The 18786-nt window shown below is 38.0% G+C and overlaps 1 protein-coding gene and 1 long non-coding RNA gene across 9 annotated transcripts in view; one reads left to right on the top strand and one right to left on the bottom strand.

Annotated features, from left to right (window-relative positions):
* Nucleotides 1-969: 969 nt before the first annotated feature.
* Nucleotides 970-9711, bottom strand: LOC138924782 (uncharacterized). Its single transcript, XR_011440009.1, has 2 exons — nucleotides 9496-9711; nucleotides 970-3955 (listed from the first exon to the last, which is right to left on the bottom strand). It is a non-coding gene; the product is annotated as an uncharacterized lncRNA (long non-coding RNA).
* Nucleotides 8952-18786, top strand: part of IPO8 (importin 8) — a 58604-nt gene continuing 48769 nt past the window's right edge. For 2 of the 8 annotated variants that reach the window (XR_011440007.1, XM_070271178.1), the window contains exons 1-3: nucleotides 8996-9300; nucleotides 12355-13534; nucleotides 14291-14372. Coding sequence is in view for 5 of the 8 variants with exons in the window: in XM_070271178.1 (XP_070127279.1) it covers nucleotides 13391-13534; nucleotides 14291-14372 (226 nt within the window). In the remaining 3 variants the exon portion in view is untranslated. Of the gene's footprint in view, nucleotides 9301-9686; nucleotides 9925-12354; nucleotides 13535-14290; nucleotides 14373-18786 lie in introns of those variants that run through there. The other 6 variants (XR_011440008.1, XM_023643312.2, XM_070271177.1 and 3 more) reach the window with 5 other exon arrangements.

Below are 18786 nucleotides of genomic sequence, written 5' to 3'. Positions count from 1 at the left end.
CTGCCTTAGGATCTTTAGCTTACTCTTTTCCCCTGCACACAATCAATGTTTAAGTATTTTAAGTGATTCTTTGTTTTCTAAGGTAAGCGTCCAACGACAAGAGTACCCCTCCTGACAATAGTCGTGTTTTAGAATATTTTTTAAAAAAATTTCTGGACTCTGAATTCTATTTCCTTGATTTATATATGTCTTTTTTAAAAATCAAGGTCGTATTGTCTTATAACATTGTGTAAATTTCAGGTGTACGTTATCATATCAGTTTCTGTATAGATTGCATCATATTCACCACCAATAGTCTAGTTTTTATCCATCACCATACTTATATGCCCCTTTACCCCTTTTACCCTACCCCTACCCCCTTGCCATTTAGTAACCACTAATCTCTTTATCCATGTGTTTATTTATCTTACACATATGAGTGAAATCATACAATATTTGTCTGTCTTCGACTTATTTTGCTTAGTGTAGTACCCTCAGGGTCCATCCATGTTGTCAAAAGTGATGTGATTTTCTTTTTTTTATGCCTGGTCAAAATGGCATGATTTTCTTTTTTTTTATGCCTGAGTAGTATTCCATTGTATATATATACCACATCATTATCCATTCATCTGTTGATGGGCACTTGGGTTGCTTCCACATCTTGGCTATTGTGAATAATGCTGCAGTGAACATAGGGGTGCATAAATTTCTTTGAATTGTTGATGTCATGTTCTTTGGATAAAGACCAAGTAGTGGGATAGTTGGGTCTTATGGTATTTTTATTTTGAATTTTTTGAGGAATCTCCATACTGTTTTCCATAGTGGCTGCACCAGTTTGCACTCCCACCAACAGTGTATAAGGGTTTCCTTTTCTTTAGAAGAGTACTTTAAATGAAATACTGTTTTCCTAAGGGTAAAGACAATAGAAATTAACTATTCTTAGACGTAAGAGAATGAATGGAGAAGGTTTTTCATTCAGAGCAATATAACTTTTTGAAAACAGTTCTGAAGGCTTTTACTAAAAGTCCAGATGTCTTTACAGAAAGATATATACATGCACAGATTTTAGATACATTTGCTAGAGATGGGGGGGGGGGGAGGGATCCATAGATATGTAAAGCCCATTTATGGGTCTTGTGTAAAGAACTTATATTTTATTGGGAAGATCTTGTTGTAGATATGACCAAAGTGGAAAGACATTCCATATAATTACAGTGTAGTCCCTGAATATATAGATACGTAGTTGTGTCTTTCTGGAGGTGGAGATGGGGGAGGGTGATGTAGCTTTTCCTATTTACTAAATTCTTTGAGTTTTTTTCTTTCACTTTAAATCTATTAGTCTTTTAATTCAGTTCTCCCTGCAAGAATTCTGAGCTGCTGTCTCTTATCTCCTCTAAAATGATTTAGTAAGTAAATGCAGGTGTTTAAGGCAGGAAATGTTTTTTGAGAGGTTGCTCACCTGTCTCCTGTAACAGGGATCTGTCAACTATCCCATTTTTTTGTTTAACTTTCTCAACTCCATAATAGCTGTGTTTTTACAGTGCTTTGACATCACATACTGTGTTTTTATCTTTTAATTTTTCCTGTTGGCAAAGTTTTAATTCCTTAGCTTTAATGACTGATGTTCTGTTGTGATCCTTGTGATAAAACTAGGATGATATTTTATAAGGTGAAATAATAGCTGGCATATAGACATCGAAGTTTTTCCATATGAACTCCACTCTGCTCCCCTGCCAAACACTTTATTTTGATGAAAAAAATTTAGGTTTGTCTCTCTCGGTCCTCTACCTGCTAATCTATCTCAGGGGTATCTTAATCACCACTTTAATGATTAGGGCAATAGCTTTGTCCTCATTTTTCAGCTTTTGGGTAGGTGTTGACAACTGCTAGGTATAGCTCACTAGCTACCAGTGCAAGGCGTTGAATGCCAGATTGTAAAATATCGTTACCTATTGTCAATACCAAGAGGCCTTAGGCTCACAAATTCTAAGTTTCCCATCAAGCCTTATTCCTTTACTCCTTTTATTTCAAAGGCCTCATACCTTGCAATCAATAATTCGTCTTTCAAATATGTGAGTTAGCTAATTTGTACCTGGCTCTGAGTCTGCAAAGATGGGTGATATTCAGATATTTAGACACATCGGGCATATCAATTTTATCTGCTGAGAGAAAATCTCTTCTTGAGTTATTTCTTTGATTTCTATCACACCCCTATTTTTTCTGTTTTATATCTGGAACATCTGCTATTCAGAAGCTAAACTTCCTTGGACCAGTAATTTAATTTTCTCATCTTTTGTTTCTAAGTTTGACTTTCTGGGAGATTTATTTTATCCTCCTACCTTTTTACAGAGTTTTAAGTTTCTGTGACATTTAAAATTTATAAGTACATTTCTGTTATCTGAACATTCCTTACGTATATGTATTCTGTTCTTGTTTCATGATTGCATTATTTTCTAATTCTAAGGATAAAGTATTTTTTTTTTTGAAGTTTTCTTCCCTCTGTAGTCTATTTCTTACACTTTCCCCCCTTTGTTCTGATCTCTTATCTGTATTGTTATATTTGCTCACAATCTTGTGATAATTGGTTGACTGTTCATATTTAAGAATGGAGCAGTAAAAAAGTGACTGGAAACTTTGAATGTGGAGGCGGGACTGGTTCACTTTGGCCTTCATGGCGGCGTGATTTTTTTGGTAGGGAGAACATCAATGTGGGAGTATGGAAGAGCTTTCTAAGTGGGACACAAAACCCAGAAGCCGTAAAGGGTGGATAAATTTGACACGTTGACTTTTACCCCCCAGAACTTCTATTTAGGGGAAATAATGTCGAAAGACAAATGACCACCTGCAGTGGGAGGAAATCTATAAGAAAATGATGGCCAAACAAAGGGCAACAGATGTGAAGAGGCAGTTCATACATACAAAAAAAAGATCAATAAGCATATGTAAAGTTTTAAAGTGCACATTTTGACAAGCATGTGGGGAAATAGGCACTCACAGTGTAGATGGGAATAAAATTGGTACATTTTTGGAGAGTAAATTGGCAATAACTATCAAGATAAAGTACACGCTTTTTGACCCAGAAATTCCACTGCTAGGAATTAACAAATAGTTATGGAATTATGCTGAGATAGACACATAGAGCAATTTTGTATAGCATCAGTTATAATAGCAAAAATGAGAAACAACTTAGATGCCTCTCACTAGGGAATTGTTTAAGTCAGAAGATACAGAGCAGAGTGTGCAGTGTCATTTATGTAACAATTTGTAAAAGCATGTGTCTGTGATTATTTGAGTCATTTTTTTCTGGTGGTATGTACAAGAAATTTGATAGTGTTGGCTTTAAGGCCAAGGGGGTTGTAGTAGGAGGGAGGAAGACTTTTACTTTACATTCTGAATCTTACTGTAGAACTTGAAGTATACTTACCCTGCCTTGTCTTTCCTTGGACAGAGTTTGAGGGTTTGTTTTAATTATTGTTAAGCCTTGGATAACATATGGGAAAGTTTTACCATAAAAACCTAAATACCTTCCACCTTTTGCTGATATTTACATTTCCCCTCATAATTTACAGAGTACTCTCATCTATGTCATCTTATTTGATCCTCACAATGGCCCTGGAGGGGTAGATACTGTTTTAAGGGATAAGAAAATTGAGACTTTCTGGAGATTGACTTTCTAAGGCCACGAGCAGAAGTGCCTGAGCCAGGCTGGGCTCGCACGAGTCCAAGTACGGCATGGCATTTTCTGCAGTACTTTTTCCTCTTCTTTAGTTCTCAGGTGCTGTTGCCTTTATATTTTTCATCGCTGTTTTGTAACAGAACACGTATGATTGGTGCACTGCTAAGCTTTGCTGTGGCAGACTAAATGCTTTATGAACTGGACAAACTGGACTCCTGGGAGGCTGTCTTAAGTTTTAGTTTCTCACAGTCCTGAAGTTGAGGCAAAATCACTCCTTTCCCAGTGCGAAATGTGGAAAGCCTGAGGAAGAAACAGAACATTTTGAGGAAAAAAACTGATTGGAAAGTAAATATTTCTTTAGTCCTAGCTAATACTACTATCTTTCGCTGCTCTCTCTCCCCCCACCCCCCAACACTACCATTTTGGCCTCTTGGAGAATGAAGTTTCTGACTTTTGTTCAGAAACTTCCTAAGCCCCTATCACTTTGCTTGTATATAACTGATTTTTAAAAATTTTTATTTCTCTTTAACTGAGAGGTCTGTCACATTCTTTTAGAAAAGTCTCAGGGCTTTTGGTTACATGTGACGTTTTAAAGATTACTCCTGATTTCTATTATATTAATAAAATACGAAAGATCTTACATTTGCAAGATATATGCATATACTCTTGATATATTTCAGGTGTATGATATAGAGCTCTGCCGGTATAGATACGTGTGAAGTAGAGGTGTTTAATCACAAGCTTTACAGTATTCTCTTATGGATTATTTAACATAGTTTAAAAGATGTATTGTTAAACTTTCAGATTGGGATTTTTGTGCATTGGGTTGTAGCTTCCATTTTCTCTTAACTGTATGGACTAGATTCAAGCCTACTAACAGACCAGCAGATGAGCTGGGTCCAACAGATGGAAGGACAGCTGTGTGATATTGCATTTAGAAGACTAAAATGTTAAATCTCAAAAAAGGCCACGGAGGCAGTGCTTGGAGTAAGAAATTACTTTCTGTAACTTGAGCTGTAATCATGCCGGTTATTCTCTATGCTATATTTCTAGGGTAATGTCATCCACTTCTATGTTGTCAACTAACCTACATGGTACACAGATGACTCACAGTTCTCTAACTCCATCCCTTTACTCCTTCTTTCCCCTGCCGTACTTCCTGCCTTTTCACCCACCTCTTTTGTGAGTGCCAGATGTGGATTTCCAATTGTCACTGGGAATCTCTAGTTGTATAACTCATAAGCACTTCTAGTTCAACATGTCCAAAGGCAAACTCGTCCTTCCAAAATCTAATCTGCCTTGCATTTTCCCTGGCTAATGACTTCCATAGGTCTTCAAAGCTTGAAACTTTAGAATCATTCTTGACTGCTCTTTGTTGCTTTATGTATTTAATCAGTCACAAATTCTTGTTGATTTAACCTGTGAAATGTCTCATATCTGTCTTCGTTATTCCTACTGTGGATATCCTATTGCAGACCCCTTATTTTCTGTCACATGCATTCATTTATTCATCTCACCAGTACTTATTTATTGCTTATTATGTGCCAGGCATAGTGGGAGACTGTGTTGTTCTATGTCACATTCCATCAAAAGTTGAGTAATGTCTCTCTTGTCTCTTTTAAATAGAATACAATGATAATAGTTAGTATTGAGCCTGTAGCATGAGCAATGTGCTTATCTCATTTAGTCTTCACAACAGCTTTTGGAAGCAGATGAGGAAACAGGTACAGAGAGGTGAGGTATATGCCAACCATGGTAATACAAGACAACATAGCTGGCTCAAATTCTACCTTAAACAAGGTGAGGATATCAATAAGTATAGACATCCTCTCATATTATGCACAGTAATAAAAAAGGAGACTCAAACAACAATATATGAATTAAACATAACATAGTTTAGGGAAAGCTATTTTAAAATGTAAGAAATCTGAGAGCAGAATCATAGATGCTTATAGGTGTTTAGCAGTGTCCGAGACAACTGGAAATTTGACAGCATTGTTTTTTAGTCACTTGTTTTCGCTAAGTCTTTGCAAAGCATGTGAAGTTTGCATGGGAATATCAACTCTCTTTTTAATTACACATTTTGTTGTTAAAATTTTTCTTTCGAGATAATTGTCCATTGTCATGCACTTGTAAGAAATAATACAGATGGATCCTGCGTACCCTTTATCCAATTTCCCTCAGTGGTAACATCTTGCGAAACTATAGTACAATATCACAACGAGGATATTGACACTGATACAGTCAAGATACAGAACATTTCCATCACACAGGGATCCCTCATGTTGCCCTTTTATAGTCACTTCCTGTTATCCCCACTCCCACTTTAACCCCTCACAACCACTGACCTGTTCTTTCTATAATTTGTCAGTTTAAGAATGTTATATAAATGGAATGATAGTATGTGACCTTTTGGGATTGGCATTTTTCACTTAGCATAATTCTCTGAAGACTTATCCAGGTTGTTGCATGTATCATTCCTTTTTATTGCTCAGTAGAAGTCCATGGTTATACATGTGCCACAGTTTGTTTAACTGCTGTTTTCCAGAGAGGGTGTACCATTTCACACTCCTACCAGCAATATGTGAGCGCTCCTGTTTCTCTGCATCCTCGCCAGCATTTGGTGGTGTCACTATTTTGTACATCTCTTCTCTCCTTTTACGTTATTGGAATGACTGCATCAAGTCTGTCCCTACTCCAAACCATCCTTAGTGCTACCAGAGTTCAGTTTAGACATATGCCTTAAAGGATTTGGGTACATCCAAGTAGAAATTTGGATACATCTAGTTTAAGAAAAGAGATCTTAGCTAGAAGCAATTTTGTAAGTTGTCCCTGTTGAGTTGATGGCTATAGTTATACAAGTGGATGAAATTACTAAAGCAGAATGGATGGAGGAGAAAGAGAAGAGGGCTGAGGACAGAGTCCTGAGAAGCACCGATGTTTAAGAGTTGGCTGATCAAGTGAGTCATCAAAGGGTTAGGAATATACTCTTTAAGAGAAAACAAGGAAAGAGGTATTTTTAATAAAGCATATTATACAGTGTCAGATATCAGAGACATTTTGAAATGAGAACTGAAAATGTCTCTTGCCTTTGGTGTCTGAGGGTCAGTGTTGATTTTTGCTTGGCAATCTCGGGGAAATGAAGGCAAAAGCCTGGGGATGGCTGATTGAAGCATGAATAGGAAATAAGGAAGTAGAGACAATGACCATTCTTTGGAGTGAAAAAGAAAGAACAATAATTGGAGGGCATTACTGAAGAAAGATTGTTTTTTAACTGGGGGAAATGTTTTTAGGCCGAGGATGAATCACTGGAGAGAAAGAGGCTGAAAATATATGACAAAGTTTTACAAATTGTCAACAATGAGCATGTAATAATACCTAAAATTTATTTTAATGAAAAAATATAAAGAAGAGAGGAGAGAGATTTGTGGAGCAAGGTCCCAGAGGAGATGGGAGAGGACTGGGTTCCGACTGGAGGGAAGGAGGTGAAGGGGGGAAGCAGAGATTAATTTGTGTTTGAGTGAGTTGAGCCTGTTGGCTTTGCTCATCTTTGCAGGGCTCTGCGAGAAGGGGTAGGGAGTTTGAGAAGAGTCTTGAGGGTTGGAACAGTCGCTGAAGGAATGGAAGATGGTGCTGATCAAAGACAAGGAATAGAACTGAGTCTGAGAAAAGAACACACATTTTTAGTGGCATCAGTTTGTCCAATGGGTCAAGGATAGACTTGAGAAGTTGAATTGGGAGTTTAATAGCAGAGAAGGAAGTGTAGTCAGGAATGGATAGACTAAGGAGAACTGAAAAAGTGGTTGAGTTGGAAAATAGGTGTAGAACTATTGAGAGAGAGATGGAAGAATAGACCCTAACTTAAAAAGAAGATATTGGTGGGGCTGGCCCAGTGGCGTAGTGGTTAAGTTCATGTGCTCTGCTTTGGTGGACCAGGGTTCACAGGCCTGGATCCCACGTGTGGACCTACACACCATTCATGAAACTGTGCTGTGGTGGCATCCCACGTACAAAGTAGAGGAACATTGGCACAGATGTTAGCTCAGCAAGAATCTTCCTCACCAACATATATATATAGGAGTTAAGATTTCAGAAGTTAAGGAGTATTAGATTAGAGAGTGTAATGAAATAGTGTGGAGATGAAAGGCACTATGTTTCAAAAGACCCTGAAGGGGTGCTAAGGAGTTTGTATTTTATCTCGATGTTGTTGGGAAATCATCAAGGATGATCCTCAAGGAGTAAGGGACATGACAGTATTAACCTTTAAGAAACATAACTCTGATGGCAGTGTGGAGAATGGATTAAAGTGGGGCAAAACTGGAAGCAATCGGAGACATACGGTTAGGCACCTTTGCACCCAGTTGAGGGGATTGTGTCACTTTCAGCCTCTGCAGAGCGGATATCTTTCAGAAAGCCAAGTTTCCCCTACGTATTTTCTACTCTCTTGATTGAGCCCATTTGATTGAACAAATCTATATCATCTGTCCTGGAAAGATCACATCCTGTCAGGTGTGTTTTGCTTACAGTCATCATCTCTACTAAATATAATGAGAACTCTCTTTGCTGGGTTAGCCTCAGGAAAAACTAGCTCCTTCATATTTTTATGATTTTAAAATTGTGGGGCCAGATATGGCCACAGTGAGTGGAACACAGTATAACCCTTCTTGCCTTTCATTACTTTTCTGAGAAGGTCCAGAAAGTTTTCAGAGACTCTCAGGCATATAGCTAGTTTCTCTGATCTCCGTATTTCCACAGTTACTCCGTAAATATATTTTATCTGTTTAAATTTGTCTCTTCTATCAGGTTGTAAGTTCCTTTATAGTAACCTGCATCGAATTCATCTTGTTATAATGTGGTACCCAAATATCTCAGTATTCTGGTTCAAAAATGGATGTTTGACAAATGTTCAGTGAATGAATGAGTGATGGCTCCCATGGACCCAGGGGACCCTGTCCTCCTGTGGGTTAGATAATCTCAAGGTCCCAACAAGTCTGCCCTGGAACAGGCTCAGTTGTGATGTCCAAACAGTTATCGGACTAACAAAAAGTGCCACTCCATCCAGACATGCTTAATTTGGAAGCAGCTGTAAAGAGACCACTAGCCAGCTCGTTTCTCCCTTGGGAAGAAGCGCAGGCTGTTTTCCGTACGGCAGCATGGCGGCCGCCTGCCGGAACTAGAGAGCGCAGTTTCTCTCAGGGAAAGAAGCCGAGATCGCTTTCCGTACGGCAGCATGGCGGCCGCCCGTAGGAGCGGCCATAGCATCACGCCCGCGGGAAGAGGCCGTCGTAAAGGAAGCGCCGCTTCCTCTTCTCGCTTCTCCCGCCTCCCACCGGCTGTCGTAAAAGGGTGAATGGAGAGCGAGTTGTGGGGGGTAGAAAGGGAGGACAGGGGGCGCGGAGTCAGAGTGGCGCAGCAAGTGGCTGCAGGTGGCGACGGTGGCGGGGGGTGGGGCGTGAGGTAGTCCAGGGATCGCGGAGGAGGAGGCTGAGAGGGTCAAAAGAAAACTAAAGCTGCAGTCTGGCCTACTGGTCCGGGGGCCGCGGAGCCCCCATCCCAGGGAGATGGACCTCAACCGGATCATCCAGGCGCTGAAGGGCACCATCGACCCCAAGCTGCGGATCGCCGCTGAGAACGAGCTCAACCAGGTGAGGAGCGGGCCTGCGGCGCCCCCCTGCCGCTGGAGCGGCGCCCCCCACCGGCTCGCCGGGCTCTCCCTCCTTGGCGCCCGGGTCTCCACCCCGCGGGGGCTCCGGACCCGGGCGCTTCCCGGCCTGTCCCGCCCCCCGGCCCGGCTCCTGTTGAGCAGCGCTCCCCGGATCTTTTCGGAACAGCTCGCGCACCTGTTGGCCACCTCTGCACCTTGTCGTGTCGCTTTCCTTCCCCAGTGCAGTTTGTTCAGCCCGCCTGGTCCGCAGAAAGAAGCTTTAGCAAGCTTTGCTAGCGTTTTCAGGGTGTGACTTCTTTTTCCTTAAGGACGCTGACTTGGGGACGCGGGTGGGAAAATTCACTTAAAATTCAAATCTGAGTTCAGCTTTTCTTCAGACCCAACCCTTTTTAGGTGTTGCTGTGGGAAACCCTGCCCATCGCCTGCTTCTGTGGGGCTGGCAGGACTGTTTTGACACTGATTGGCAGAGTTTTGTTGGAGCGCTGGGAAATGCTGTCGGTAGAGTGCTCTGGGAAGAATAGGCAATTTTCATGGTGGTGCTGCTTTACAAAAGACACGTCCAGCAATATTTGTTTGGAGGGATTTCTCATAAACGCTAAAATGTGTAAGCCTTTCTTTTATCCTCCATGCTCTATTCCTGCTAACTAGCCTTGACCTAGTTCCAGCCTTTCCAGGACATTTCGAAATTTTAATGATCCCAAACTAGCTTACTTTTTTCCTCTTCACCTGTAGGAATGAATTATAGACCTTTCACTAAAAAGTACAAATTAAAGTCTACCCCCAGGATAGAGTGACAGCTGTTTGAGGTTGCGGTAATCCTTAAAATGTAAAGGAATATACCTAAATTAGTGATTCTCAAAGTGTTGCCCAGGATGAGCAACACCAACATCACCTAGGAACTTGTTGGAAGTGCAAATTATCCCCATAGACTTGAAGTCACTCTAGACTTAAAGAATCGGAAACTCTGGGAGTGGGACCCAGTGGTGTTTTAATTAGCTAGCTAGGTGATCTTGTGCTTCCTAAAGTGTGAGAACAACGGTCCTAAGTAAATGTTCCAGAAGTAGTTCACTAAGGTTTTCCCTGTTTGGAGTTTACTTTAAAGTCCAGATATGCATTGTGACTCTTTGAAAGGGATTATTGTAACGGGAAATCTGGGTGGAGTTTGGAGTAAGTGTGAATCCAGGATTCCCAAGAGAGAAAAGCTGCACGGAAGCCCAAAGGGAATGTATTGGTGTCTTGGAAAGCGGACTGTCACTCAGAATAGGGGAAAGTTAAAGTCGGTACCTGTCTCAGGCTTTGCAGAATAGATGTACTATTTGTTGATTAGCTAGAAGAATGGTATTCAGGGATTGGCTGGCAGGAACAAAGCAAGAGCTGAATTTGCAATCTGCTAGTATGAACAGGGGAGGTGGCCTGTTTGTGACCCCTGGCTCCTCACCACGAGGCCAGCTGTTATCACTATGACTTTCACAGTGTTGGTAGGGATCATACCTTTGATAGCATGTTATGATTTCCTTGTCTGTTAGCCTACCTCTGCTTTGTTTCTGATTCGTGGTGTGTAAGTGTAGTCGACTTTATAGAAGTAGAAAAGATAGGTGGGAAACCCTGCAGAACTAGAAGAGACATGGAAGACCCAATTCTACTTTTTTCTTCCGTGGTATTTCAGTCCAAATCCGTTCCATCTCACTCTCCCCTGCCCTGTATCCACCAACTCATCAGGGACCACAGTTTCCTCTGCAACTTCGCAAAGTAGCTTATTGCTATGCCACTCATTTAACATTTATATTTTATATAATGCTTTGGATCGTAATATGCTCTCATTAAGTATTTTTTTAATTGTCTGTAAATAGAAGACTGTATAATGTATAATGTCACATAACCTTATAGTAAAACATGGCTGTAATGTTGGGTTCTGCATGCTTATCCGTTACCACCACTGTAACATCCTGCTTTGTTGGATAAACAGGTGGTTAATCTACCATAAGTTATTAGGGTCCAGCTTGTTTATTTTAGTCTGGGTCCCCCCTCAGCAAATATGCTCTGCATGGGAAATGGGAGCAGCTTCTACAGTGTACTGATTGATTTGTTAATTGCCATTTAGAAGCCGAGGCAGCTTCAAAACATAACAGCCTGTGTTCCAAAGGGTAAAATCTCATTTGGAGCTTTTTTTTTTTTTTTTTTTTTCCTGTAGCCAGCGTATTTCTGTTACCAGTGACTGGTTCCTTGACTGTGTTTGTGATATTGTTTCTATGGGAAAATGCATTTTCAGTTTTATCTCAGGATATTAACAATGCATCCTATACACATTTCTCTGTCTCTGAACCCAGAAGTCCCTTTAGCAGCAGCATAGGGAAGTAGGAATGGGTAGATATCCTGCTCTAATAGTTCATCCAGAAAGGCGTCTTCTTTTAGTAAGTCATTCTCTACGTGGCCTCCGTAAGGAAATAAAGATATGTGCCTTCACTGCCAAGCTTTGGAATCCCTGCTTTTCCGTGCATCTGTAGGCATCATTTTTGTGGTCCTTTAAGAGAGTTTGCTTATATGAATAACATATATTTATTAAGATAACTAAGAGGCACTAGTATAAGAGTCTGCTCTCATAGAGCTTGCATTCTAGTGGGGATACCGACAAGTAAATAATATAATTTCAGGTCATAAGTGCAATAGAGAGTAAAGCCCTAGAGAGAGTGCGTTGGGATGTATAAATAAGGCGGTCATTCACTGGAGAATGACACTGAGCAGAGACCTAGGTGTTGTGAAGGAGTGAACCAGGTGAGGAACTGGGAGAGGAATGGAGGGAAGAGCAAGTTCAGGAAAGGCCCACAACTTGGCCTGTTGGAGGACCAGAAAAGTTAGTGTAGTGAGAGCAGTGAGGCGGAGAATGGGAAAACATCAGGTCTTTGCTTTCAATGAGTTCTCGTAAAATGCAGAATTTGGCTAAGCAAGGAAACTCTTTATTTTCAGAAAACTTCAAAGATACAAAGTAAATATCCTCAAGAAATCATTGAGAAATGTCTTATTTTTTTTTTCTTAGAAACTTGAAGCCCAAGGTGGAAAATGAAATTGGATAAATATTTGTGAGGAAAGTAGTATAAGAATATATCTGAATTTACCACTGAAGGTTTTCGCTGGCCAAATTCACATTGATTGAATCAAAGCTGAAAAGAGAAGACAGAAAGTGGCAGAAGGTCTTTGAAATGGCAACAATTGGAAAAGGAGTTGTTCCAAAATGTGTACAATGGCAACAGTGTTGAAATAAAAGTAGTCGCTACAGTAACTACTTTCAAATAAGTAGTATTAATTGAAGTATAAAGGTTATTTTGTACTTATGTGTGCTAAGATTTTTAAAATAAGTAACTAAACTATATAGATTGGAACAAAACTATATAGATGTTTTCATCTTTGATTAACTACAAGATCTTCCAGGATCTCAAAAGTTATAAACATGAGTTATTTTATAAAAATATAAATGTAGAAGTTGTAGAAGATTGGGGTAAATCTGTGTTAATTTTGACTCTGTAAACTGCTGCTAAATCTGTTTTCTTAAAAACTGCTTTAAAGTTCTGGTGGTTTCCATTATGGATAAAACAGAATTTACTTCATATACAACAGATTTAAGATTCTGAACTGTATACAGGATGAAAGGAAGAACAATTATAAGATAATTCAAAATTCTGCTGAAGGATATAGAGAGATCTGGAAAACATCCTTTTTGAATGGGAAGTATCAATATTTTAAAGATGCCAGTTTTCTCCAAATCTTTTAGTCAAACGTTTATCTTAATAAATGCTCTTATAAGCAAATGAATAGGAAAGGTGATAAATTAAAAAATGGATTGGCATGCATAAACCTAGTGGTGTGTTGAAAGGGATGTCACCATAGATCCTCCTCCTGGGAGGAGGTAAGCTGAACAGACTCTCTGCGTCATTGTCTGGCTTCAGCCTCACTGAGAATTTATGAGTCTTTTCTGGGAATGTCAGCGGGCAAGGCCAAGTGTAAGCTCTGGGAATGTGGCAGGGCTGTAACATGGTCCAGGTACTAGACATCTGGAGGGAATATGGTCAGACGGAATGGGCTGCTCTGTATTTTTTTTTTTTTTTTTCACTTCTGAAGTATCCAGGGCCAAACTTGGGAGTAGGTCACAGCAGAACAGTCTGTGGGGAGAAATGACCAGGCAGCAGGCACTTCATCAGCACAGGCTCACTGGGGCACTGGTAAGTTTAAAAGATGCTGCAGCAGCAGAGGGCAGCTGGTGATGACAGCTCTCAGTGCTGTTTTGTGAGGCACAGTGGTTCCTCTCCGTAGCTCAGGCACAGCTATTTAACATGATCTGTTCATTTTCCTGTATCAGATCTCCTGTTTTCTGTAGCCCATGTCTTCCTGTTTGTCAAAAATACCATAAACAAAATTGAAGCACAAATAAGCTGGGAAGAAACCCTTGCCATGTATAGGTCAAATAAAACTTTGAGATTTTAAATTCGTAAATAGCTCTTAGAATTTATTAAGAATAAAACAAATACTCCATTTATAAAAGGATAAAGGGAATAAGGAATCAGTGGAAGAAAACAAATAGCCAACAAACAGGAAAAAAATTCAACCTAGCAGAAATGTAATTTAAAATATGATTAAGATTTTAAAGTTTCAAAGAAATGATAATGCTCATCTCTGTATTGGATAGATGGACACACTCGTGTGCTACCATTGGGAGTATAAATTGCTACCCCTTTCTGGAGAACACTTTGATAATACATGTAAGAAAAACTTAAAGAGGTTCATATTTTTTAGTCATCAATTTATCGTAAGTAAATTTTTTTGACTTGAAGTATTTTAGTAATCTTCATTTTGCCTTAGAGAGTTTCCCTCACTTTAAAAGTTTTCTTTTGTTGGGACAGTAATGTATTCAGTAACAGGTGCTAATCGTTATTCATTTATATTGCCCTATTTTATAAAATATTTCTTTGTAATTTCAGTCCTACAAGATTATCAATTTTGCCCCCAGTTTACTTCGGATTATAGTCTCTGACCATGTGGAATTCCCAGTACGCCAGGCAGGTGAGTTGGTTTTTTATCCTTTATAAATTTATTTATAGATGACAGGAGAACTAGAGTTTTATTTTAATTCTAAATATTTGTGATTTCTTGATAAAAATAGGAAGCGCTCATGAAGTATTTCTAATGGCTTAAAAACTCACTTTCTTTTTCCCTGGAAACTCAGAGGTAGGCCCTGAGCTCTTAAATCTCCCTTAGCTTTTTCTTTCCTCCTCTTGCTTCCACCTACCTCCTTGCCTCTGTAACTTTCCCCTTAGCTCCCAATTTTAATGGCTCGATCTCCCTAATTTTTTGATTCCTGCTGGCCTACCCTTTGGGCCCATAGATTAAGACCATGAATATATATGTGTGAATTCCAGCTCCATTCATGCATCAGATCACGGAGGTAATATACTGCACGGATAGTCCTAACCACGTGATGGGGAGCAGGAATTTTGTTTTAAACATGAAACTTAGTTTTCAGTCTCTGGGACCTTCTGGTAGTTCCATGATGTTGTATATTGTTCTTTTTATTGCTTTTTTTTATGAGCCGTCATTAGAGCCCAGAAGGTAAAAAATGGAGAAAGCCTTAGAGCATCATGAGTCCTAAAAAGAGAATAATTTCAAGATAAAAGGGGTAAAGTGACAATAGCTAATTAAAAAATGCATATAAAAAAGACTTTTTAAAATTATGTAAGTGATATATACTCATAAATAATATGGGCAATACAGAAGAATACAAAGAGGAAAGTAAAAAAAATTACCCGACATTCATTGCTCAGAAATGCCCATTGTTAACATTATGTGAACATTAGTCGTTGCATGTTTTCAGGTAGAAGGATAGATGAACAATTTTATAGAAATGGGATTATAATGTTTATGCTGATAAAAGTAATTTTACCTGAATGTAACAGAAAAAAGTAAGGAATCATTAGCTTTCATATATTTATGACAATGTGTATGATTTCCTAAAAGATCTCTTTGTGGTTAAGATAAGACAAACCTATGGAAAACATTCCTGTTGGAATTATCTTTTACTTTAGTAAGGTGTATAAAACTTATATGTAAATTTTTGAAACTATAACTCCCAGTTGTTTAATCTTTGTTTTATATAATAGGGCTGTTCTAAAAGCACATTTTGCTAAAGGGAACCTTTTTCAATAACCTAAGGATTTATAGGGCCATTGTGAAGTTCCTAGGAAGCTTTGTAGATGTAGTATTTTTATAGATCTTAAAGCAATTTATTAAATTAAAATGTCTTCTTTATATGACATATAAACATTACAGAAACACAGATTTATACATTAGATTGCTCTTAATCCTGCCCCCAAAGGTAGTCGCCGTCAAGTTTGCTGCATGGTTCTCAAATTCTTCTTTTCTATAGATATGCTGGTTTTAAAAAGTAACAACAATCTGTAATACACATGCTGTTTTGTAACTTCCTTTTTTTTTTTACTGTTTAACCACGTGCCCTTGGGGGATTGTTCCATGTCCGTGTATTTATATATATGTTGTTCTTTGTAACAATTGTTCACTATTTCTTTGTACAGAGCCACCAAAGTTTATGTAAACAATTTGATATTGATAGACATTTCCTTTATTGTTTCTTTCTGTTGTTGTTGTAGATAGAGGCAACTCTAAAAGGAGCATCCTTGGACATATATCTCTGGATACTTGTGGGAATATTTTCATAGAATAAATTATAAGAAATGGAAATGCTAGGTTAATAGATATTAGTGAAGTTAACATTTAGAATTTTGAATCTTATCTCCAAGTTGCTTTTGCTTTCTTTTTTTTTTTTTATCAATACTGCTTTAGAATGCTGGGTTTCCCATATCTTCACCAACTCCATACAACTTTGAATCTTAATATCTTAGATAATTAAGTTTTGGTATAAAATGTAAATGACATTTAAAGGCAAGCTTTTCTTTATAATCTATGTAGATTTCAAATCTGTTAGCCACAAGACAGAATTTATGTTGGTAGTTGATAATTTCTAATTTATGAGGACAATTTTCTATCTTAGAACATCTATTTTATCAGAGTCTGAAATACACTGTGTAAAATTCTATGTTATAACTATCCAAAATTTAAATGCCAGTTAAAAATTATCTGTCCTATTTAATCTATTACTAAAATGCAAGGATGCTCCAAGAACCTTGTGGTGACACTCAGACAGATAATTTATCATTTTAGCATGACATTTAAAAAAGAATGATGTGATCTTTGCTTAAAAGAAAAAAACTCAGCCCTGTATAAAGCTGTGAAAAAATTATGCTAGTATTAAGTGGAAAGACGTAGTCCTGCAAAATATTCAGTTTTTGATCTTTTTGCTTGTGGGCAATTCTAAAGAATTCTTGCTACTGTCAAGCAAGCTCGTTAGTGAATGTCGTTTATTACATTACTGTGAAGAAATAGGAAAACAATGTAATATTTTGACATTGGCAAGCAAAAAAAATAAATTTGGATGTTTGCTCTACTGTTTTCCTTTTGAGGTATTGATAGGCATAGTAGCATTATTAATATTATCATGTAATGTGCAGATAAGGGAGCCCATCTTAAATTTAGGATAGTTATCAGCAGGAATCTCTCAAGTCATTTTATTTCCAGTTTTTTACTCCTTACCTCTGAAGAGAAGAGCCGCTCTAATGTATGTAAACGTATGTTCAGAAATGTACTTTCTTTAGTACACTTTGGAGTTGCTGTGTGCAGAAGAGTAGTTTGGATTTAAAAGAGGTAGCTGAGGGGTATTACATTAGACCTTAAGAAGTCATCCTTGGTGACTGATGTGGGACCATCATTTGACAGATAACATGATTTCTATTTTCTGTAAGTTGCCTGCTTTTTGTTCTTCTGACTTTTTTTGTATGTATTTCCAAAAGATGGATAGGGAGAGGCTATAAAAATTCACTTGATAGTTAAGTTATTCACGGGTTATTTACTTATTAATATTAACCTCAGCGTTCTAGAATACAGAAGCTGGAAATAAACAGAAAGATGCCTCTGATCAGTCCGGAAGCATTTCAAGAAGCTCTTTTCTTAAAACTCTTGTGTCTTATTTGTAGGAAGCTCCTTGGCTCTTACTCAGAATCTGTTTAATCTTGTTGTAGATATAATATACACACTTTGTTATTTGGTTTCCTAGCCTAACAAATTAAAGTAACAATAAGGGAGAGAGGGGCTACCAAATTGTGATGAAAAATGGAAAAGCTTAGAAATATCATCTCAAAAAGCACAGCATTCTGCTTCACTGAGTTTATGTTGGCACCCTTTCCCCTTTGAGGTTCTGGAACCATGTGTTGTCGTGGCTCTGGGTCCAGGACTCAGAGCTGAAGTGATGACTCACTGTGCTTGAGAAGGAGGGAAACGTGTATATGTTTTAGAAAGTTCATTTCCAGCTGCAGGTACTTGAAATGGCAAGTGAATTTTGCAGAAAAACAAAGTTTAATACTTAATTTCTTTATGAATGGATTACGATGATATTTGTGTTTTGTTTCTTAGCTCTGACAAATGGTTAGATACTTGAATTAAATGATTAAAGGGAGGTTTTTAGATTATTGATAGCATTTCAATTATCTTTGATGTTTTTCCTTTGTTATCCTTAGTAAACCACAATTATCTGTAAGAGTAGTATCCTCTTTTCAAATTATTACATTAAGTTCTATTTTATTTTAACTAATTGCAGGTTTATTTCAACATATACAAATTGGTCAGTGTGCCTTTTTTATAGGTCCATCTTGAATGGTGCTCCATAATAAAAATATTTTTTAGTTGTAAAATTAACAGCATTTAATGACTGAATTATAAGTAAGTCTATGAGTATATCACATCTGTATCTTTGCTGTCTGAAGGTTGCTTTTTATTTTCAAGATTAGTTCTATAGGGATTAAAATGGTTTTGTGTATAATATAGTTGATTTTTCTTTTTGCAAAGATTAATCTCATGAATCAGTCTGAGCTGCTGACAGGTTGGACCATATTCTTAGTTCATTTATTCATTTTTTCCAACAATCTATAAATTTTTATTGGCAATCACTGTTATATAATATAATAAACGTACTGGGATAAAAGATGGTACTTAGTTCAGAGCCTGTGTGGTCTAAATTAAAAACAAGTAAGACAAAAACCTAAACTAAGACACACACATACACACATTCTCTCTCAAATAATTTTCATTTTTATCCAAGCAGAAATCCTAGGTGGAATTATCTTTTTCAGAACTTTGTTGAATCAAAACTAATGAAAAAAAAGTTCATAATTTTATTACATTTCTGTTGTGTTATAGCCACTGGAGAACATGTTGGTTTATTCTCTGTGGTGTAATGCTTTTACAAGCCAGTTTAGTTTTATGTTAAAATTGAGATAAGGGAGGAGTTAGGGGAAGAAGAGAGAGGAGAAATTTAAGGGAAGAAAGTTATAATGCTTTGCAGATTACATCT

Source organism: Equus caballus, chromosome 6, assembly GCF_041296265.1.
Source record: "Equus caballus isolate H_3958 breed thoroughbred chromosome 6, TB-T2T, whole genome shotgun sequence".
NCBI lineage: Eukaryota > Metazoa > Chordata > Mammalia > Perissodactyla > Equidae > Equus > Equus caballus.
This window is presented reverse-complemented; position numbering and strand designations above follow the sequence as displayed.